Genomic DNA, 24,220 nt, shown 5'->3' with positions numbered 1-24,220 from the left:
CTTTTTCCTCAATCACACCATCAACATGGGTCCCCTCAAGCTCAGGTTTTTATCATATATGTGCTGGATATGAATCACATTTAGATCTCTACCACCCCTTTTATCACTCTTTCTTTTTCCTTTCAAATTCTTAATTTTTATGCATCAAACAAACATCTGTGACATTCTTCTTAACCTCTTGTTTCTTTCTGCTAAAAACTAATGATTAATTTGTGGAGATTCCAAGCACCAACATTTCTCATAATCGACATTTTTAGCCACATGTTTGATTAATTAATTTTGTATGACATTGTTTGGACTTTTGTAGAAAATATCTCACTAAGTGATTCACAAGATCAAACTCATGACAGTGTTACTGTAGGAACATGTTACAGTCACCACTTGAATTGTTTGTGGCAATGCTATATTACAGGAGAGAGAAATGAGGAAGCTTTCTCTTCAAAAAGATAGGCCAAATGTCATTATCATTCCAATTCTTAATTAGGACAAATGGGTTATGTTTGGGGACAAATAAACCCCTCCTTAAGATTTCCTAATGAATCTTCACCAAACCAATAATGATATCTAGTTCCATGGTGACTATAGCCACTGTTTATCTTAATGTTCAATCATTATTATGACTATGAATCAATTTGATAAAGCAAGTTCCCCGAAAGAATATGGAAATTTTGAAGATGGAGACATTTTTATTGTCAATTTGGAAACTTCACTATTCCAAGTACACGGTTTCTGTTGGATAAAATGGGGGGAAATGTCAAAAAAAAAACTTCAACTTCAATTTTCTATTCATTTTAGTTTGTCCCTATCTGCAATGGTGTGTTATCATTTAACTCCTTCTAATGCTTTTTTTTTAATTTATTTTTCTTTCTCTTGACTGATCTCATCGTTGATAAAATCTTATATATTTCACATTTCATAAGTTATATATAAATGAAGAAATTGATTACCTAAGGTTTAATATTAACATGTTGTATGTGATAATGATTAGGTTGGTAGAACAGAAGTTAGGTGTATAAGAAATTCAAAATATGATAAGGACTTCCAATATATTTAAAGAAAAGGGAATGCAGCCTTTATAATTTTTCTTTTCTCAAGGGAAATTTGATGAATCTTGCCATCATTACTTTGGGAAAAAGAACACACTTTTAGGTCAAAAAATATCACTCGTGATTAAATTTAAGTTAATTAAATATGCTACAACAAAACTGCGTATAATACGTATTTTATTTATATATATATATAAATTATTTAGGACCTCTCTCTACCACTTGATAGTTAATTATCATTCACAATAAATAAAAGCTAGTTATAATTTTAAGCCAGGCTTATTAGGAATTTAACTTTTAAAGTAATCGCAAAAAAACAGCCAGAAGTTGTGTACTTGGTTTAAGAAAGCAATGAACATAAATAGAAAACAAGTTTTGAAAAAATGCTAAGTGAAATTTTAAATTCTTTAATATAAAAGAAACATGGAAAAAAAAAAGAGGAGAGGGGAAAAAAGAATATTCTTTTTCTATTTGCTTAAATAGAAACAAAATAGAAATGATTTTTTTAATGAGTTTGATAGTAAGAAAGTAAGCAAGTGTAGAGTAACATAAATACATGAAAAGGATAAAAAAAAAGTAATAAAATAAGAGAAATATTGTGAATGGAAATAATGAGAGATAGAGTAGATTCTAAGATGTTTAATTTAGGAAAAGTAAAAATATAAGATAATAGATTTTGATATAAACTTCTATTTTTCCTCACCCTCTATTCTATATCTACTGTGTTTCAAATTCTACCAAATAGATCGTCTTGAATTTCAATTTCGTTTTCTAGTATATTTGCTAAAATAGTTTTTTCAAATCATTAAAATATATTATTCAAATAAATTATTATTATTTTTTATATTTTTTGTTTTTTTTTCCTTTTTACAACTCCATTTGACATCTAATGAAAAATTATTCATAAAACTAAGAAAAACACAAAAAGAAAACTAAATTAATTTTAAGGTAAAAAATAAAAATAGAAGATATTTACGAAAAAATCACATAAATATTAATAAAATATTTACAAATTCGATTATAAAAATTAGAATTGATTGTGCTTACATAATTTAAATAATATAAATGATAGTATAAATTATGAATATTTCTAATTTATCATTTTTATATTATTAATATGTTTTATATTAAAATAAAATAAAATAATAAATAAAACTGAATAAGTTAATTTAATATTTATTAATATATTTTTTATATTAGAGAAAAAATAGTTAAAATATAAAATACTAAAATAAAAAAATTAATATTTTATTATAGTTACATTTTATATTATAATAAAATAAATAATTAAAAAATAATAAATAAAATAAATTAATTGAAATTTTAATATATTTTATTTTTAATGATGATGAGAAAAGGGAAGGGGACCTCTCTCATATTCAGAGAGAAAAGGGAATGTAGTGATTGATGTGCTTTCTAGGAGACATGCATATGCATTGTTGTCTGTGCATGAAATCAAATTGTTTGATCATGAATTTTGATAAACATGTATGTGAATGATGTGATCTTGTGGAATTTAATATAATTTTTGAATTTTTTTTATAATTTATATTATATTTTTAATTAAGTGGTTGAATCATCACATAAAAGATAAAAGAAAAGTTATCATAGTGTCAATATGAAAAGAGAGTTTTTTTTAAGTAATTTATTCTCTTTTTCTTAATCTTCTATCTCTTTATGATATGACATGATTTTTTCTTAATGAAATTAAAATTAATTATATATTATAGAATACATTTATAATGTTGATTATGTTTTCTTTAAGTTGGATTGATCGACTATTATTTTGAAATTCTCATTTCAGGCCATTTTGAAAAACTCAAACTCTAGAAGTTATAATATGTGAATTCAGATAAGATAAATTAAATTTAAATTTGTTTGTTTTACAAGTTGGTAATGGTCTTGATTTGGAAAAATTATGAGTTTCAATACGAAATAGATTTTTATAATTTCATTGAATTGAATAAATGAATTAGTTTAAACATTTAGAAAATTTCATTTGTATTGATTTGAACTAATATGTGAGATTGAATTATGTGCAAATGATTTAGTATATGTTTTCATGTGCAATGTTTGAAGTTTGAGATTTGATAGATGTTGTGAATGTTAAATTGCTAGTGGTGTATAGTTTTATAAAATTTTGAAATAGAATTTTTTTTGCATAATTTGCTAGGCAGATCTCAAAAGTTGTCTAATATATTTGAGGTATTATTGAAAGGACAAAATATTGAAAAAATATTGAGCAAAATTCCTCTAGTCACGTGACAGATAAAAAGTTTTTTAAGATTAAGTGCACTACAAGAAAATCATGAAATAGAAACCAACTTTTAGAGACCAAAATAATTAGTTACAATACGAATTAAAATAGAGACCATTTTAGAAACTAAAAAAAAATTGGTTTCTATTATTTTCTATTATTGTTAAATAGTTTCTAAATTGATATCTAATTAACAACTAAGGTTTTAACTACCAATTATTTAGTTTCTAAATTTGGTAGCAAAAACCTTGGTTGTTAATTAGATACCAATTTAGAAAGTATTTAACAATAATAAAAAATAATAGAAACTAATTTAGAAACCAAATTTCTTTTTAATTTCTAAAATGGTCTCTATTTTAGTTACTATTGCAACTAATTATTTTGGTTTCTACAAATTTCTTGGAGTGGTATGACAAATTTACAATTTTGCTTAATCAAACAAATATATGAATATACTTTTTTAATGTTACATTTAATGCTTGAAATTAATTATTTAGTGATAATATGAGTTTTAAAATTGAATTGTGTTGAACACATAAATGATGATTATTTAAGTGGTGGTTTGGGTAAGATGTAATATGTGTTGAGTAATGGATTCATTAATGAAATTTAGATTTCTCTAAATTCCAAATCAAATCACTTATATGATTTTAATTGTGAAAAGATGATGGAGATACTAGTTAGGTACATACGACAAAATACTGTGACTACATATTACTTGAAATTTATTTTAATTCTTAGAGTTTTTTTTAAGGTGAAATTAAGAATGTGATTGATTGAATAATACATAATCAAACATGTATGAATCTTATATATAACAAAGTTGATATAATATTTTTAAATATTATTATTTATATTTATAAATTATATTTTCATATTAACTTTAAAAATTAAAAAATACATGTTATATTTTGTATTTATTATCAGTAAATATGTACTAACTATTGGACATATCAAGGATCCTAATTTAAAGTGTTTCATGAAGCTGTGTATTGAAGTCTTGAGTGAAGACTTTGTGTCTTATTGTCTAGGTAGCTTAGGTTTTGTTTTGGTTGTCTTGATTTATCTTTTACCTTGAGTAATGATGAAGGGTCCAAGAACCAAATCATTTTCAATTGATTAGATTGTTTTTTAATTAGTTAAAAAGATTTTCAACTGATTAAAAATGTTTTCAATTGGTTAAATTTTTTTTTTTTGAAAATTTGTAGTTTTTAATTGATTAAAATTGTTTTCAACTGGTTATAGTTTTCTTTACTTGAAATGTGCAGTTTTTCAATCGGTTATTTTGTAAATCAATTGATTGAAAATTATGAAATGTTTTAGATTTTTCTGTAATGTGTTTTACCTCTGAAAAATCATATTTTAATATGAAAGATATCAAGTATTTTTAGTTTAAACACTTTCCTTCTAAGAAAAATCAGTTTTGAAACAAACTGGGTGTTTTAAGTAAAATCAACTGATTATTTTGATTTTTAACTAGTTGATTTTCTTGACAGTACCCTATTTTGTTTTAAAACAATTTCTATTTTAACTCCTACAAAAGGGTGAGTTTGTTTTCTAAAAAAAGGTTTTGAGAATTGTTTACATACAACATACTTTTACATTTTAAGAGAATCAAGAGTGAGTTGTTTTTGGAGAAAATTAGTCTTTGTTAATCTTTGAGTGTTCTTGGTGCCTAATTTTCATCATTCACTTAAGGTCAAAGGTTATTCAAAGTGTTGTTGTGAATTGGGAGATCCTTTTGAGTTTCTTGATTCATAGTTAAGGTGAATTCGTTCCTTTTCATAACTGTGTTTTAATTCTGTGTTTTTAAGTGTCAAGATAGAGTTTCCTGGTGGGTATCACAGTTGTAACAGGGTGTTGCAGTGTGTGGTTTAGTTCTTATAGGGTTTAAGAATTGTTTTTTTATCTTCTTTTGTAAAAAGAAATTGTTGATCTAGTGAATTTCATCTTGGTGTGAGGTTGGACTGGATGAAACTCAGTTTTGAGTGAACCAGTATAAATCTTGGTGTGCTTTAAACTTTCCTTATCACTACAATTTAATTTTCTGCATGATTGTTCTTACTGGTGTAAAAATCAATCGATTGTTTTTAAAATTAATCGGTTGTTTTTAAAATTAATCGATTGTTTTTATCTACAAAGTTATTTTACTTTTTGGATTGGACAAAATTAATGTTCTAAGCAATTGTGTGTGAATCTATGTGTATTGGTTATGTGTGTATACATTTGCATTTTTTGAATCAAAAAGCTTTTTGAAAGTTGTGTTTGACTCTATTGGATTGTTAATTGATTCTTGAAAGCTGAAATATTTTTCGTCCTTTACCAAAACCAAAAAAAAAACAATCTATTATTTTGAAGTTTAAATTGTTAATATTTTTCCTGATACTATAACCAGAAAATCAATCAGTTGTTTTCAGGTTTAATCAATTGATTTTTCTTTGTTACTAAAATTAGAAAAACAATAATTTGTTTTTAAAGATAATTTATTGAAATTGATTATGAAATTTGTTTCTTAAAAATAGATTCAAATATTTTATAAGTGAAATTGATTTACAAGTTTGTGTATTCTGATATATGTGCCTAGAATTTTTTAATCAATTATTTTTAATAATAACCGTGTTTTTTCTTTCTGAATCAGTGTTCTTTAGAAAATTTCAATATGTTCTTTTGAGAAACAATCAATTGATTTTCTGTCAGGATTGACTAAACTAGCTTTTGCGAAAATCTACCTAAGTACAATTCACCCCCCCCCCCCTAATTAATTTAACATGTTAAGCTTCTTGTATTTATTACCATCATGTAAAATGTTCATTTTTTTATCCATGTTGTAAACTAATCTTTTGCAAGTAAATCACACTTAGTGCAAATTGGTTATGGAAGGCTATTATGTTTTGGTGTTGCAGAAAAACAGGAAGGAATAACAAGAATACAGTGTTGTAATATATCAAGCTAACACAAATAGGAAGCTCCTACGTGTTCAAAGTTGTATTCATCTATAAAATTTGTTAAAGATGAGTCTAGTTATAAGTTTCTGGTACAGGATCCAACAAAGGAATGGTGATATTACATTTGTGTTGTTTAAGTAATTACAGCTTCCTGTAATTGATAAGTAGGGTGCATCACCTATTTATGAAGATTATTACTTTTAGGTATTCGGGTTGTTGAGGTTTGAAGTTTTTGTAATTGCTCTCTTGCTAGTGTATGTTTGTCTAGTGTCTTTAGACAGTAAGAGATTTTGGTTGGAAGAGAAACTCATCATACCTATGTTAAAGGGAGATTCAAGGTTGATAAGTCTTTTTCACTTTTTGTAAAGGGCTTGAACATCTCTTCTATGTCCATTTTATTAAATTCATTTTTTGTTAATAAAAAATGTATTAACATATAAGCATACATATTTTCATAATAAAAAATTGAATGTATACATTTATTTCTCTTTTATTACACACATATATATTAGAAAAAACTTACACTACAAGAAAATTGAGATTTACAGACGAAAGTAAATCCGTCGGGAAGAATGAATTATCAACGAACCCAAATGTTTAAAAAAAAGAATGAATTTCGTTTGTGTTGGGTGTCGTTGATCCTATTTGTCATACATTATCGACGAACCAGACTGATGGACCTAATTTTTAAAATAAAAAAAAGTTAAATATTGATGTATAAACATGTTTCTCCTTTTGGTTGGGTGACGTGGATTCCATTCGTTGTAATGTATCGACGGGTCAATCGATGAATCATTAATATGTTCAAGAAAATGAGCACTAGAACATTTCTTTTTCACTTTCCTCAAATTCACGAACCCTAAAATTTGACTTCTTCTTCTTCCCCCATTTCTGAGTCGTGACACCATCAACACACACTTCATTCTCGAAGTCAAAATCCCAATTCTTGTCAATCCTAACCCTATTTGGCATTGCCTTCTCACACTAAAATCTCGTGGGAGAAGATTGAAACACAATTGGAGTTGACCGCTAGGTCTGAAAATTTTATTGTATTTTCGTGCGTATTGTGGCAGAATATCAAAGGTATGTTGATTGCATTGAGTTACCCGTTAAAAAGTTAGGGTTTTCAAATTCTCGTTGCATGTTTGTGAAATTGTAATATATATTGTCAAGTGTTCTTTGGAGGTTGATTCAGAAGTTTTGAAAAACCTTCGTTGGTTTTTTTTGTAAGAACATGATTCGCTCTAAGCCTAGTTGCGTCTTTTCCATGTATTTTTTTTGTTAATTGGGTCATGTTCTTTGTGTTTGACTAATAAGGAGAATTTTGTTTTATCCTTTAAATTTCCATTTGATTTTTGTTTTTCTTCATTTTTTGTAGTTTTATCTAATTTTGTGTAATGTGTTGACTTGATTTTTTTTTTGTGCCTGAACTATGAATGCTCCAGTATAATGTTGATAACTACATATATAAGAAATATTCATTAATTTGAAAGCTTCACACAAAATATTTTTAAATAGCTTGTTTTTCAAATTTTTCAGGAAGAAAAAAACTATTAAAAACAAAATTCAAAAATTGGTGAGGAAGAGTTGGTTCATTTTTATCAACATTGAAAATTATTTCTTTTTATTCCAAATCTTATAGCTATGTAAATAGATGTTAAGTGTATTAGTGAAATTTAATTAAACTTAATTTGACTGTTGAGTATTGGATACCTATCTGAGGGAGCATGTTATAAGAATAAGTTTCTTAATGTCAAGATGAATTGTTGTTAAAACAAATTCATAATTTATCATATATGTACATGCACTTAATCATATTTTTAATAGTTAATTTTGTAATTATTAGTTATAACAAAACAAAACAAATGTTACTCTGTCAAAACAAAACAATATAGCTTCACATGGAAGCATATATGATTATACAAATTTATTTTCTTTTTTATATGAGCAATACTAGCATAGTTTTAAGGTAACATATTTTAAATTATTCCTTTGACGTATAATACAATATGCATATGTCAAAATGAAAGAGTTAATAGGTAGGTTTCTATTTAAAGAAAACTCATTGTTCATATGCTTAAAGTTTACTAGGTAGTTTTGCGTTATACATTTGATATGTGAACATCAACTCGTCTAGGTGAAAGTTTAGTGGAGGCCAAAGCATGAGGAGAAAATTAAGAAAAAATTCAACACTAAAGCATCTCATAGACTATCTAAGATGTTTAGAGATGTTAGGATTGTTGGGGAAAGGCCTGAATGTCTTGGGGAGCATGTTTGGAATAGGTTGTTAGCACATCGGAATTCTTCAATGTATCAAAACAAATATGCTACAATAACAAAATATAGGTCTTTTGAAATGGGTGGAAGCCTGTACACAGGTGGCTCCATTCCCACTCATGAACATGTTATTAGTATGATAAACACTTTAATTGTTTATGTTATCATTATACTAGGTTTTAAAAGTTTTATTTATACGTCATGTTTATAATTGCAAAATGTGTTAAATGAATAGGAGTTTGGTTGAGCCATTTTTTTAGGTGTTCAACAAACCCATATCCAAAAGGATATTGGTCAGTTTGTTGATGAAAGGTCTAGGAAGACACATGTAAGTAACTTTTACTATTAACATTATTTTTATTCTGAAATTTAAATGTTGGTCTATTTCTTTTACTATTAATAATTATTTATTTCTTATTAACAACAAGACTTTGAAACTAGACTTTCCCAGGTGAGATCTGAGATTGGATCCTGTGTTGATAATTCAGAAGAGGTTAACCCTCTTGATCTTGTACAAGACGATATCATTAAGACTCAGTGTTGGGTTGACATTATTGAGAGGGAAAATAAGGGAAGACTTTATGGGGCAGGAAAAATTGGTACAAGTTATAAAGGTGGAAATGGTACCTTGAAGCAACATTCCACTAGCTCGTGCATCAAAATTAAGAAATTCCACAACCGTAGGAGCAACCTCAACAAGAACAAGAACAAGACCAACCACGTTAGGAAAAAAAGAATCAATATGAAAATCCTGATCCCCACAATCTTCTCCTAATTATGCACACTATTAGACACAATAACTTATTAGCTACAATTTTCTTAATTTAGTTTTAAATTTTAATTCCACATCTGATTTATATTTCTTTTTAAATCGATGAATAATATGATTTTTAGAGTGACATTTAGTATTAAATCTATTTGAAATTGACAGAAATGTGTTGGATGCAACATTGAATTCTTGAATAATTTATATTTATTTAAGTTTACTAAAATTGATGGTTATGTCATAGACTATTTGCAATGTTATATCTAACATTGGATTTCATAATTATTTATTATTTATTTTGGATTGAATGGAATTAATGGTCATACCACACACTATTTGGATTGGTATACTGTTGGAATTTAATGCTATACTGTGATAGATTATTTGAAATATGCAAGTACATAAGAATTATGGTAGATATTTTGACTATTGCCAAAATAATTAAATTATCGATGAATACATCCGTTGAAAACTCATTGAACTACTCATGCATAACATTTAATTATTCGTCAGTAAGTATTGTACATGAGAATGATTTAATGAGTTTTCGACGGATGTATTTTTCGATGATTACCTGTGACCACACTCCTTGATAATAATCAACAAACTATATTGTCAGTAAGTGTTATATATGAGATGAGTTTATTGACTTTTTGATAGATTTGTCTATTGGAAAATACTGATAAATGTGTTCGTCAAAAAGTTTTCGACAAACAATTTACTAATGAATTATTTTTCGTCAAAAATTCATTGGAAAAATCCAGTTACCAACCAATTTTAGTAATAAGCGACATATTTTGTCCTTCGAAAATATATATATTTTTAGTAGTGTTTTATATTTAAAATAGTTTTTCATTACGTATGTTTTACTTTTAAAATTAACATAATTGTTAGTGAATATTTATTTAAAGTTAAATCATGTATAATTTAAAAGAGAGCAAGATAAACTTGTGTGACGTACAATTTTTTTAAAAACAAATCCAGTGTATTTAAATAAGAATGTTATTTAGTGCATTATCGGCATCAATTAATTTCCTTCTTGTACATGAACACAATATATACTTGTAATTTCTTTTATGCTTGTAGATAATTTTTTAATTTCGAATCAGATTATTTAAAATATAAATTCAACTAAACAAATTTGATATTAAATATAATCTAAATAAAATTATATAATAAAGAATACTAAAAAAATAGTTTTAAAAACTTAAAATCAAATCTGTTACATAGTAAAATTTAAATTTAAATAAAAAAATTTCTTTAAAAAGAAATTTGATTTTATAAATATATAAGTAAAAAACATAAATATACTTAAATTAAAATTTAAATCATATTTCACTTATTAATATTTCTCCTCACCAAAACTTTGTCACTTGAACTTTTTTAAAAATATTTAAATAAAACAACTAATAATAAATAACAAACATTTTATGAATTAAATTTAAACTCTCTTTCTAATATTGATGAAGTTCAAGCACACAACTAATATCCTAAAATAAAATTCCTTAACTAATATCTTAAATAAACCTGTAAAAAAAACTTCTTTAATATGTTGGCATAAATTTATTTGACAGCATGAAATTGGTTTTCTTTAGGAGTAAGAAAGAGAAAAGGATAGAAGAAGAATCTTGATGACATTTTCTCAAAACCACCACAAAGAATATATCATGCTTTCGAAAATTTATGATAGAATTAATATTGTGTTTTTAAAATATTGGTTGAGAAAATAATAAATGAATATTAATAATCATGAAAACACATAAAAATTAATCTTAACACTGAATATACATATCATTTTTTTTCAAAAACCTCTGTTTTTAATTTATACTTATTTGTTATGTAGTTTTGTATTTTTTTAAAAAAAATACTAAAGTAAGATATTATGGATAATTGCATTTAAATAGTTAGAAAAAATATTTGTTCTAAATTTTATGCATTTAAATATAATAGGATTATGCTAGATTCTTTATTTTTTTCAGTAAAAAGTGGAGGATTATGCTAACTAAAAATGTGAAGTACATGGTTTGTTAGGTCATTTGATTAAACTTTCAACAAAAGTTGATTCGTTAATTGTGGATGACAAAGTTAATGTTCTTTGTGCAAAGTTTTAATTGGGGTCTTAATCTTTATAAACAATATTAAGACTCTCACTAATTAGTTGTATCTAGAAAACGTTGATTAATACATTAATATTAAAAAATTAGGGAATTTATTCTTTGTTTTAACACAAAGCGTGTTGAAATGGTAAAATATGCTTTTCATGTTTATTGGTTCAGAGACAAAACGTTAATTGCTAAGGGGAATATGTTTTCTTTCTGGATGAATGGGGAATAAAATTCTTCACTTTTAATTATTTTTTATCTTATCTAAAAGATACAAAAATTAAGAAAGGTTAATTAAACATATAATTTTTAATAATTTTAATTACTAAGTATCATGTTTTGAAAATATAAATAGTTGATTAGAATTAGTTGAAACAACTTTTTCAAAAGTGGCTCTTAAATGTATGTAGGAACACTCTACTATTGCTATTATTATTTAATTACTGTCTGCATTAATTGGTTTGACTCCATGCATGCACGTATCCATTTATCCTCATCTCAATTATGAGAGACTCAAACATTTTAATTTTTAAACTATGCTAGTAAAATCATAGTTCCTCTTTATATTCTCATATATTTAAATTTATCACAAACACTCATGCGTGCGATTTCAAGTTTTCTCACATATACATGTATATATATTATTAATATTTAATTACAAACATTATATGCGATAAATTATTATTTTAAAAATAATTTAAATATTATATTAAAAATATTCAACTGTGTAAAACTCTCATAATTTACGTGAAAAACATATGAATGTACGTGGGTTTATGACTTACCTTTCCGTTTTCTTGTCATAATTGGAAGGTTACTTGGTACAATCAATTGCAATCAATGGAAGGTTAATTGCCACAATCAATTGCAATCAATGGGAGGTTAATTGCCACAATCAATTGTCATCAAAGGAAGATTAATTACCATTAATTGTATTTATTATTGTTGTCTCCTAGAACCACTATATATAGTGGCTTCCTTCCAGCAATGTAACACATAACAAAACAGCAACACACACTTGCTTCCTCTCTCTTTTTCCTATACTCTTTATTTTTACTCTTGGGTGTAAGTGTTTAATCCATATAGAGAGGATTTGTTTTAGGGTTATTTATATTAGTCTTAGAGGAATTCATTGTACTCCCAGTACCATTATAGTGGAAGTTTTGGCTCTCTCGCCGGTGGTTTTTTACCTCTATTTAAAGGGGTTTTTCTCCTAAAAATTTCTGGTGTCATTCTCACACTTTACTTGTTACTTTAATTTCTCATAATCTTTAGTTGAAATTATCACGCTTCCGCACACGATATCCCTACAATGCCCAAGAGTTTAAAATAAAATAAAATTAGGATTATAAGTTTTGGTTAAAAAGGTACCAAAACTATACGATGTGTTTTTCATAGGATAATTGTTAAAATGATAAATTGTTTTTCATCAATACAATTTTTTTATGAATTTATCATTTTGGAAGGTACTCTCCTTGTTGACTTACCCTTGGTAGGGAGTAAAAGTGTTATTGGGGTTTAGATGGTGTAGGATGAGGGCAAAGGTTAGATTATAGAAGTATAAAACTTCTGAAACACAAGTTTAGCTCGAATCTCCAAGTTATCCTCCGTTTTCTTAAATTAGACCAATTTTTGTATGGAAGTAATTATGTCATATCCTTAATATTAAAATTGAGGAGTAGAGTCAAGAATTGGGAACGTCCTTTATTACAGTTTGTCCTAAAAGAAAAAGCCTCACAATGAAAAAACAAATCCACAACTGTATTTCACCAATTATTGATAGTGAAAAATCCTTACAAATTTCTGAGTGGATTTTGTTGAGGCATTACCACATGAAAACTAAAAATATCACTCAATCAAAATTTTTATAAACATTAAAATTAAGTTATTTAAGACAAGAGAAATATTTACTGGCCACATAAAAAATCACGAGTTTTTATCTTTTTTAATTTGACCATTTAAATATAATACAATATAGTGATTTAGGTTTATAATGTGATACTGTATTTTTAAACTGCATAATTATACAAAACCAGTCAAAAATAAATTTTATGATCGCATGATCATTTAAAAAAAATCATGTTTGCTCAGTTCCAAAACTTACGAACCCAAAACAGATATAGCATGTCAGACTTCGTGATTTCAGGTCAAATTAGACTCAATTGTGGGGGACCAAAATATGACATATCCTCTCATCATTTCCTTCTACATCCCTGTAAATTTGAAATTTTCCACTTTATTTTTTTAATTTATGAAAAATGCCTTTTAAAAGTTACCTTTTGCATGAAAAAACTTTTACATTACGTAATTCAAAAATTATATTTTACATGAAAAATACTTTTAAATTACATAATTTAGAAGTGAAAAATAACTTCTAAATTTGTGTGATCTGAATTTTTTATTTATTTTGAAAACATACAATCTGAGTTTTTTTTTACTTCTATCGTGTATAATCTGAAAGCTTTCTTGAATATAGTCTCAAAGTCTTTTTTTACTTTTATTTCGAAAATATACAATCTGAGTTTTTTTTTCTTCTTCTAGAGTTTATAATCTGAAAGCTTTCTTAACTTCTGGATTGTATAGTCTCAGTCTTTTTTTTACATGAGAAAAAAAGTGCTAGATTGTATAATCCGAATCTTCTACATTGCATAATCCAAAAAATGTTTTTTGATTTCTAAATTGTGTGCTTCTAAAATATCTTTCAAATCACACAATTACACAATAAAATACTTTCTTCTTTGAGTTATACATAATAAGGATGAACAACAAGAAAAGGGCAATGATGGTTACAAGAAGAAAAGGGCACAAAACATATAGGAATAATTTTTTATCCACTGCGCTTTTGCACATGGAAACTATAGGAATGCAGACCAGTGGTGAATTCAAACTTCTATGTCTTCCTCGTATACATAAAACATGGTTTGCAAACTAATAAAATATGACAACTACAAAATTCAAGGCAGGTCAACCCTTCATCCCGGCTGAAAGGATGGCAGTAATAATATAGCATCCTACTCCTCTTACTTTTTTATAATAATTAAGCATTAAATGAAACATAAATACATTTAATATCTCAACCATAAACTACATTAAATTCTTTCTTCATTCAACAACTAGGATTTCCAAACTATATCATGAATTATTCAACAATGAATATATTATTCTAACCAATAGGCAAAGGAAACTACAGAGTTACCAAATGGAAGGTCGAACACTCAAATAATATATATATATTTATTACAACTGCATAGCATCCGAGGCTTAAAATTTATATTATTTTACTTAAAGTATAGTTTCTAAAATTTAAAAAACAAAAGGCAACGGTTTGATTTTAACTGTTGAGCGCTTCGAATTGCTCACTGTTCTGTCAAATTCAGCATAACACAAGGGAAATTGTGAACAATGGCAACGATCGTGAGAGAATAAAATACATATTTTCCAGTGGCATTATATGTAAATTTTCATACTTCCTCCCCCCCTTTAACTAAATATCCAACTTAATCAAAATAGGATATCGGAGTAAACAAATATTGGTCGGTAAATCACCTATTTGCATTGCTGAACATCAACACTTGTTGCATAATTATCCAATACACCAAAGAATATTGTCAGACACTAGCAGAAGGGGTTGAATAACAACTTGAAGGGTTCAAAAACTTAAATTATTTATGAGCACATCTTTAAATTTTCCATTAATTCACAAACCCTATATGAGCAGAAAGAAACTCATTTCAATTTACCAGTTATCAGAGACGCAGTTGACTATGTAATGAATCCTTCTGTTGCTCATTTGGTCTCGATCCATCGTCAGCCCAAAACACTTCCGCTACACAATAAAACAAATGCATGCCACACTTGCTTCAAAATAGCGACTGTGCTCATTCCCTGAAATAAAATTCTGATGAATAACAAGTATGAAATAAAATAAAGCTTCATTTCAAAACATCAACTGTCCACGGTCAATTTAGAAGAAAGAGGGGAGGAGCGAGATAAAATCAGGCAGAAAACGGAAAAATACTTCAAACATGAGATTGTTTGTACTTATAAATTGTAATATCTAATGACGGATAGTGCTACTAGGGAAAATATAGACAAAAAAGAAAGGAGAAGGATAAGGAATATAGAGAGAAAAAGATAATGCAAATATTCACCATTTGCAGTATATAAGCAGCACATAAATAACCTACAGAGGCTACAATACCTAATGATAAGAAAAACATGGAATTCGTACAAGAGTTACAGAACATAACAGCTCAGTAAAAATAGTACAGCGAGTAGAATATTCAGAGCACATTCTAAACATATCCTAGATATTATTATAAGCTTTTGTAGGTGCAACAGATTTATGGATTTTCGGCTGGTTCTTGTTGGAGATGACTGGTCTTCTTTTGATACTCCCTCTAAAGCTGGAGGTAAGAAAATATCAACTAACTCAAGCTTGGATAGATTGTTGACAAAAGTTAGGAGGAAGAGATTTAGTGAACATGTCAACCAATTGATGCAATTAAGAAACAGAAACTAACTTCATTAGACCTTGTTGAATCTTTTTTCATAAAATATGACAATCGATTTATAAATGCTTGGTTCACTCATGAAAACCCAGATTGGCAGCAATATGCGTGGCATTTAGGCTATCGTAGTACAGAACAACAGCAAGTTTGCAACAAGTGAGTTAAAGATCATTAAGATAAGTGAGCTAGAGGACACAAGCCCACAATATTGGCTTCTGCAGCTTAATGAGAAACAGTGTTTTGTCTCTTTGCTTTCCATTAAGTTACTGAATTCCCATGGCAGAAACATTATCTGGTAACAGATTTGTTTGTATGTACACAAGTGGTCCAATTGGAATCGCTAAAAACAACAAGATTAGTTGGACGAGAGGTTTGATTGTAGAACAATCATTTTCCTAGGCATCCTTTTAGATAGTGTAAGACTTTGTTGGCAGCACAAATATGAGCAACACTTAGTGTTAGAATGTGTGGTCAAAACAAGAGGGGGTGTGAATTGTTTTTACAAGATTTTCGCAAAGATTGGAAGTAGAGTGAAAAGTTCTGAAAAATCAACCAATTGATTTTCTGTTTAACTGGATAAAATTTCAGTTTTATAGTTTTTTATAGAAAATCAACCAGTTGTTTTATCAAAACAACAGGTTGTTTATACCAGCAAACAAAGAACAAATTTCAAAACAGTGTATAAGAGAAGGAATAGAGAGATTCACACAAGGATATTTATATTGGTTCACTCTTAACCAAGAGTTAACCACTGGGAATTCACTAAGCAATCAAAACTAGATTACAAAACACACTAAGAATGTTGATATTGAATCCCTCAAGAACACACAACACTTCTTATCTAAAACCACACCAAGAATGTTGATCTTGAACCACTCAAGAACACACAACACTCCTTGGCAACACCTCAGTTTCCAGAAACCCTTTCTGAAACTAATTTACACAGATTACACAAAATTAGTGTTCAAAAGAAGGAAATAGAATACACCTAGGATTTACAAAGTAGTACAGACGTATAGAAAACCCAGTTCCTATTTTACACACAAGTGATGATCCAAACACTCTTGATTCTCTTGAAAATGTTTTTAATAAGCTCTCTTTCTTAGGTACTTGAAAAGATCACAAAACAGTCTTTATATAGACTCAAAGAAGTGGTTAAAACGGTTAGAACATTTATCAAAAGTAGTTAGAAACATTTCAAAACAGTTTAGAATTCTTAACAGAATTCTGTTAGAAAAACAACAGATTTTTTTTCTAAACAACTGATTGAAATTATTTTGCTGGTAAGGATTTCATATAAAACAGCCCGTTGTTTTATCGAAATAACCAGTGACAAAATAAAGCAAAGCTTTTTCAAAACCTTTTGAAAGCCACTAAGTGTCAAACAACCAGTTGTTTCGACAAATCAACGGATAAAAAACCTGCTATAGTCTCAAGAACCTTTGAGTAGCAGCTTTTTCAACATATTGATTTGAAAAATAACTGACTAAAATTTCACAGCTTTTTAGAAAACACTTCTTTTAAAAGAGATAAAGAATCAAGTGATCTTGGATCAATACAAGATGTGAATTGACAATTCAAAAGCTACTAAACAACACACACAAACACAACAGCAGGTTCTTCAAGTCTTCAAATCAGATTTGGAAGCATCAAAGCACCTTGTTCAACACTGAGTTCAGACATGAATTGACTCAGCTATTGTGAAGCAAAGGCAATGTCAGGTTGTGAATTGGTGAGATAGATAAGGCAACCAACCAAGTGAGAATATGGCAAATGATCTGACAACAAATAAATTGATTCTTGTTGTAGTCAAAGAGATCATTGGTGTAGAGGCTGGCTTCAATAAACCATAATCATTAAGAAGGTCAAACTAATATTTTTTTTGACATATAGAGATACCTAAGGCAGAGTGAGCAACTTCAAACCCCAAAAAATATTTCAACGCACCAAGATCTTTTATCAAAGGTGGGAATGAAGTATATGCTTGATATTAGTCAATTCAGTAATGGAGTTACCAATCAGGACAACCAGCAGAGTAGTGAAATTAGATTGATCATATTTGATGAAGAGACTATGCATAATCTTTTATTCATGAGACAAAAGTAAAATGAACAATTTGTCATATCTTGCTCTAGCTTGCTTCAGGCCATAGAAGCTTGTAGAATTGATTGGGACAAGATCTAGCAACACCAAGGGGTAAGGACATCTATACATCTTACAACTATTCATGGAGAAAAACATTTGTGACATCAAGTTGTTGGAGATGATATTGATTAATAGAAACCAAAGTAAGAATGAATCTAATGGTACCCACTTTTACAACACGAGAAAAACGTCTCAAAATAATCAACTCCTTCAATCTAAATGAAATCCTTTGCATCAAGGCGGGCTTTGGATTGCTCCACACTACCACCAGGTCAACATTTGATCTTATATACCAATTTACATTTGATTGGGTGAACATGAGGAGTATCCACAATATTCCAAGTCTAGTTCAATGCTAAAGCGTCAATTTTAGCTTTCATGGCATCCAACCAACACTATGCTGGAGCAACCTAGTAACTGAAAGGTTTAGATTCCAATGACAAACACATAAGGTAATGGTGATGTGAGGGAGAAAGATGAGAATATGCAAGCATAGAGTTAAGAGGATAGGAATATCTAGGTGATGATTGGTTTGTAAAACGAAATTGGAACTCAAAGAAATGTGAAGGACAACTTCGTTGTCGAGTGGAGCAACAAAATGGTGGTTTTTCCATTGGAACCAGATCTATTGAGGATTGTTGATCTTGGGAAGGTCTGGTGACAATGTTGGTGATGAAGTGGACTAGCCTTCATTGAGTTGTTGTTTTCGAGTGTAGAAATGAATGGATCAATTGTGAGATTAGTGAGGTCAAGAGTTTGTTCATCATATGATTGACTAAACGAAGGTGCATTGGGTAAAATGGTTGGCCCAAAAGGTAGCAAATTTGCGCCATTAGGTGAAAAAGACTTTGAGATGAAAGGGAAATGCATTTAACGAAAAAACTCCATGTCTGGAAGTGAAAATTTCTTTATTATCCAAATGAATAATAACATAACCTTTTGATCCATTTTGAAAACCCACAAAAGCCCCACGTCAAGAGAGTGGATCTTGTGAAGGTGTTCATCTTTTGTGGAAGCATGACCTAATGAACCAAAAACTTTAAGCATGAGAAAATCTGGTAGTTTATCATATAAGAGTTCAAATGGGGTTTTAGTCCCATTAAGGGGAGATGGAACCTAGCTTATTAAATAAACATGTTTAATAGCATGACCATAAGTGACTAGGAATGTGCAATTGAAACATGAGAGTTATGTTGATGCTTACGTTCAACTCTTTCATTTTGTTAGGGTGTGGCAACACAACACATTCGATGCAAAATGCCTTTGGGTGAAAAGAAATCTTCTAGGAAAAAAGTAGGTCCATTGTCAAATCAGATGCACTTAACTTTGGTTTCAAATTAGTTCTCAACTATCAGTAGTATTCCTTGTTTGAGACTATAAACTCCTTCCTAGAGCTTTGATTCATAGGAGATAACTCTGGGAAAGACATTTCCTCAAATATTTCCAAACTTTTGCTACAAAATCGAAATAGAGAACACTTTGAGAAATGGATGGTGATAAAGATTTTGTCAACCAAGACATGACTAGTGTATTGTAGTGTTCCAACGAGGAGTATGCATGCAAGGACAGTAATGGTTCTAGTGAGGAATCCCATTATGATTTAAGAAATGAGAACCAATCGGATGTGTCCTGACTAGGAATGAAAATTATATTCGGTTAATGTAGGTGACAGTGAAAAGGAGGGACTTTCACTAGAGTTATGATAAGGACATCAGGGATTTTGACTAGGGTCTTGGACTAAGCTTGACATGGAGGACAAAGTGATTTGGGAAGATAGAAATAGCAAAGCTCCCAGCTTCGATACCATAAGAAAAATTTAGAGAAAAGAGAAAGGAGACAAATAAGAAATATTAGAAAGGAAAAGATGTTTGCGATATATTCACCATGTACAGTATATGCCAGCATATATATAGAACCTACATAGGCTTCCGTTCCTAATGATAAGAAAAGCATGGGATTCATACAAGAGTGACGGGCTATAAACCACTCGACAAAAATAGTTCATCAGGTAGCATATTATATCCTAGATATTATTAGAAGCTTTTGTAGTAGGTACACCAAATTTATGGATTTTGGCTGGTTCTTGTGTTGAAGTTGACTGGTCTTCTTCTGATAGCTCATACACAATGAAGTCATTAATTACCTTTCTAACCTCAGTGTGAAGGTTCTATTTCAGTGGTCTTCTAATCACAGTCATTGAACTTTTTCTATTTTTTTTTACTGCTTCACAAGATTTATGGATTATAGAAGCCTCACCTTGAATTTATTTATTTATAGTGATATTTGGTCAATCTGCATTGGCTACATATCTTCAGCACATAGAGGCTGTTCATTTTATATTTTTTTTGGTTACTGAATTAACTCAAGGAAACTGAACTCACTGCAACAAGCAGATAAACTTCTCTTTTTTTTTTGAAATGTTGAAGAATACGCAACCAATCTTAAACAAACAGCCAAACTAAGAATTTTCATTCACGGATCAATTGAGAAATCTGCAATTTGGTGCTTCTGTGGTTATTTGTGAACCAGGTTTACCAAACAATTCCTCACAATAAAGTAAAAAAGTACACAAAAAATTCTTCTCCAAGAAAAATGTTCTTTCCTCTTTTGACTGCCACAGTTCAAACTTCAAAGTTATTCTTCCTCACGTAAAAAAATGAAGGTCTAAAAATGTCGTGCCTTTTAGAGTGCAATCAAGTAGGTTCTTGAGCCCTGTCTTTATTGTTTTGAACATCTTCCATCCTAGGTAAGTGATATTATTATTTAATAAGAATGAAATAATTGAACTGTTCATCTATAAATCTAGAAATGAACTTAAGGTCAATATATTTTACTTATTCATTATCTTTAGTTTGTGTACTAGAATGGGCAATGATCACATTGAACCAGGAGTCTAGAAAAGACTTGTCTATCTCTAACAGAGCACTGTATTAAGCCTATAATATCAGACAGTAAATTCTAAAAGTTAACAGATGTATCATTAAATAAATTAATCTTACATGTTATCTACAATCTTCATATCCATTACAATTTCTTCTTTTTGTTGCAAAATGGATGAGAATAACCTTTTATCCTGGAATAAAAATAAGCATCTTAGATTAGATTTTACTTGATAATCATATAACCAGAAATAAAGTAGAATATGCTCCTTGGATGGTGTGTAAAAACAATGGAATGAGAAATATATTGTGAAACTGACTAATAGACAGCCATAATTTACAAAGCAGATGAAGAAATTTACAACTATTCACTGGAACAGAAACGCATTCACTCTCCACAACAAATTGCAAGGGAAAAAAATTTGAATTGGAAAATAGGGCTTCCAGTGCCATAAACATGGTAATTTTTTTGTCTTCGTATACCTTTGAAATTTGCAATAGTTGAAGTTTAAAAATTCCCTTTACCTCTTCATTCATATTTGTAATGGTACCCTGAATCCTCTGTAAGATGAGTCTTAAGCTTCCAACTTCATAATGTAAAACCTTTGAATTATTGTAAAAAATGTTTAGAAATCATAGGAACCTCTCAACCAGAAGTCATTGACATAATGACAAATAAAATATTAAACCTCTTTTTCAGAAACTAAATTTTGTATCTCAGTATCCTTTGCAGATAAAGTTTTCTGAATGTGGAGCTGGTTAAGAAAATATTGAAAATGCATGAATAGATGAAAGTGCAAATAAGTTTTATGGTATTTGATATAGATATAAATATTGCAGATATGGATATATCTTCCATTTGAGCTTGGTTATGGTTGCCAACTTTTGCCACATCCAGCTTTGCTTCAAGCTCTGAGATGATTCTATCCTTTCTTCTTAACTCAGCCTCATTGTTTTCCACTTTGTTTCTTAGATCAGAGATATTTTCTACAACCCAAAAAGGAAGGTTTTTTGAGTTGATAAAACTTAGATGGTATGTAGCACCACATATTATATGCACACACACATACTTACATATATTAATTGTATCATACTAACTACTAAGTACTAACATGTTTTAAAATGTAGGACAGGTTAGGATTTCTCAATTACCAACAAATGTTTTTTCAAGTGCAGAGACCCAATCCATTTTGTTTTTCAAGTTGGTCACTGAAAAAAAGGAAATAAAAACATAAAATAAGCAATTAAACACCAATTGGTTCTATGAATATCCACACCTGACCATACTCTGGAAACATTACTAGTTAGGAAATTACTTACCAACTTCCTCTCTATCATTGACAATGTTCTGGACTTTATCCAGAACTTGCTTGATACAAAATACCTCCTTTGCTATTGAATCAAATAATGCTAGACAAGAACTTATCTTCTCTGAAAGGACACTGAGCATACTATCTTTGGCTTCAATTGAACGTTTCATCTTAGAAGTAGATTCCTGTATAACCCATTATTTCAAACCGAAGTACACAATCAACAACAGTCCATATCATGAGAATTTAATGTTCCAACATTTATTAGTTTCCCCATGAAGTAGGAGTGTTCATTGCGTTCGTAGTATCACAACAACCACCAAAATCCAAAATTCCAAATCTTATGGTTTCTACATATTACACCTACTCTTGCTACAGAAAAGTTTCAGTTATGCTCAAACATGTTGATTAGGAACAATAAATATTAGGAAACAAAATAAAAGGCCCGAAACTTTCAGCTGTTACGCTTTTAGAAGATTCAAGAATGCTAAAGTAACAAGTAACAAATAATTTCCTTTCAAGCTAACCAAGCGTGTCTGTATGTGCGCGTTTATTTTTTTACTTTTTTGAGGGATGGGGTCCATCAGGTTATTAAATGGATCAAATTTGATTGCATTATCTGAAAATAAAAATCCACAAAAATAACCTCACCAATTTCAGTAATGCTCAAATTCAGCACTATATTTATCGAACAATAAAAGGTAGTTAAAAAAAACTAAATGAGAGAAGGAAGAGACTTTTCTTCCTGCCATCATTTAGAAATTAGCGTTGAATAACTCCAACTTTTTCTGCAACAACTTCTTACCAATCCTCCTATTAGTTACATAAAGAAAGTATTGAATGTTTTTCATATCTTCAAGACATTTTTTTCATTTAACTATTTCTTTATAAATAAGATATTATACGGAGATATAGCATCACTCACCAGCATTATCCTTGTTCACTTAACATACCACGTTTTATACAGTAACACACACACACACACACATATATATATATATATATATATATATAAAAGACAACAAAAGCGCCAATCACAAACAGTAAGATAACCTCGTAAGCATGCACGAAGCTTTCCCTAGACTGAAGCAAATTATTCAGGGTTCCCTTCAATTCTTTTTGCTTGTTCTCAAGCAGCAGATTATCGTTCTCTATATAATTTACCTGCATTGGGAACACAAATCACTTAATCGTTCCTTTATTTTGCAAAAAAAAACACCAACATTAAATCCCCCCAAACCTTTCTCTCCAGTTTCTGACGCTCCTCTCTGACAGAAGCCAACTCGCCCTGCAATTCCTGTATCTTTCTGCCACACTCTTCCTCATTCTGCTTCAGCTTCTGCTCCCGAACGTGGCAAACCGAATCAGCATGGTAAAATTACGTGAAGTGGTACGTGATGAAGAGAATTGACCTCATTGAAGGGAATCGAAAACCTGGAAAAGAAGGTGGTGCTGCTCGGTGGCGGATCGTTCTCTGTCCTGAAAGTGCGAAGGTTAGCGGAAGTGGAAACGGCCATGGAAAATAGGCGATTGGCTTTGGAGATGGAGATCGTTACCCTGAGATCTCGAACTTCGGCGACGAGGGCTTGAAGTTGGAGCTTCAACTTCGAAAGCTTCAACAATTCCATCACTACTTTTCTTCACTGCATTTCAAATTCTCCATCACTTTATACTTACCAGGGTCTCCACGTGAAACGACGCCGTCTCAATGCATGTGAATGAAACGGGTTGGCACGAGTTTTTGGGTGATAAATGATGTCCAAAAATATTCCAATAATATTTTAATTAATAAGTATATACATGAAGTCACCAGCTAAACAGAAACAACTTTAAGTCAATTATTTTTTTAATATGCATACTTTCATTCTTCATCTAATAAAGGTAGAACACATGCAATAATAAGGATATTTCACGAGTACAAAAAGGATATTATACACTTTTAATTTTGTTTACCTTTTAATTTTGACTCAATTTTATCTTTT

General features: G+C 29.4%; 1 protein-coding gene across 4 annotated transcripts; it reads right to left on the bottom strand.

Annotated features, from left to right (window-relative positions):
* Positions 1-14,923: 14,923 nt before the first annotated feature.
* LOC137810702 (RUN/FYVE domain protein) lies at positions 14,924-23,999 on the bottom strand. 4 transcript variants are annotated; one of them, XM_068612106.2, is made up of 11 exons: positions 23,795-23,999; positions 23,673-23,717; positions 23,479-23,577; positions 23,292-23,402; positions 22,249-22,423; positions 22,081-22,137; positions 21,779-21,915; positions 21,618-21,677; positions 21,454-21,531; positions 21,049-21,122; positions 14,924-15,278 (listed from the first exon to the last, which is right to left on the bottom strand). In XM_068612106.2, the coding sequence occupies exons 1-11, from the start codon at positions 23,864-23,866 to the stop codon at positions 15,272-15,274; spliced, it is 915 nt and encodes a 304-aa protein (XP_068468207.1). In that variant the 5' UTR covers positions 23,867-23,999; the 3' UTR covers positions 14,924-15,271. The 4 variants fall into 4 exon arrangements, 3 of the variants coding, with proteins under 3 accessions (XP_068468207.1, XP_068468205.1, XP_068468206.1); XM_068612104.2 differs by having other exon boundaries at positions 23,651-23,949; XM_068612105.2 differs by lacking the exon at positions 22,081-22,137 and having other exon boundaries at positions 23,651-23,952.
* Between the last annotated feature and the right edge of the window lie 221 nt (positions 24,000-24,220).

Source organism: Phaseolus vulgaris, chromosome 2 (genome assembly GCF_051622355.1).
Source record: "Phaseolus vulgaris cultivar YP4 chromosome 2, ASM5162235v1, whole genome shotgun sequence".
NCBI lineage: Eukaryota > Viridiplantae > Streptophyta > Magnoliopsida > Fabales > Fabaceae > Phaseolus > Phaseolus vulgaris.
This window is presented reverse-complemented; position numbering and strand designations above follow the sequence as displayed.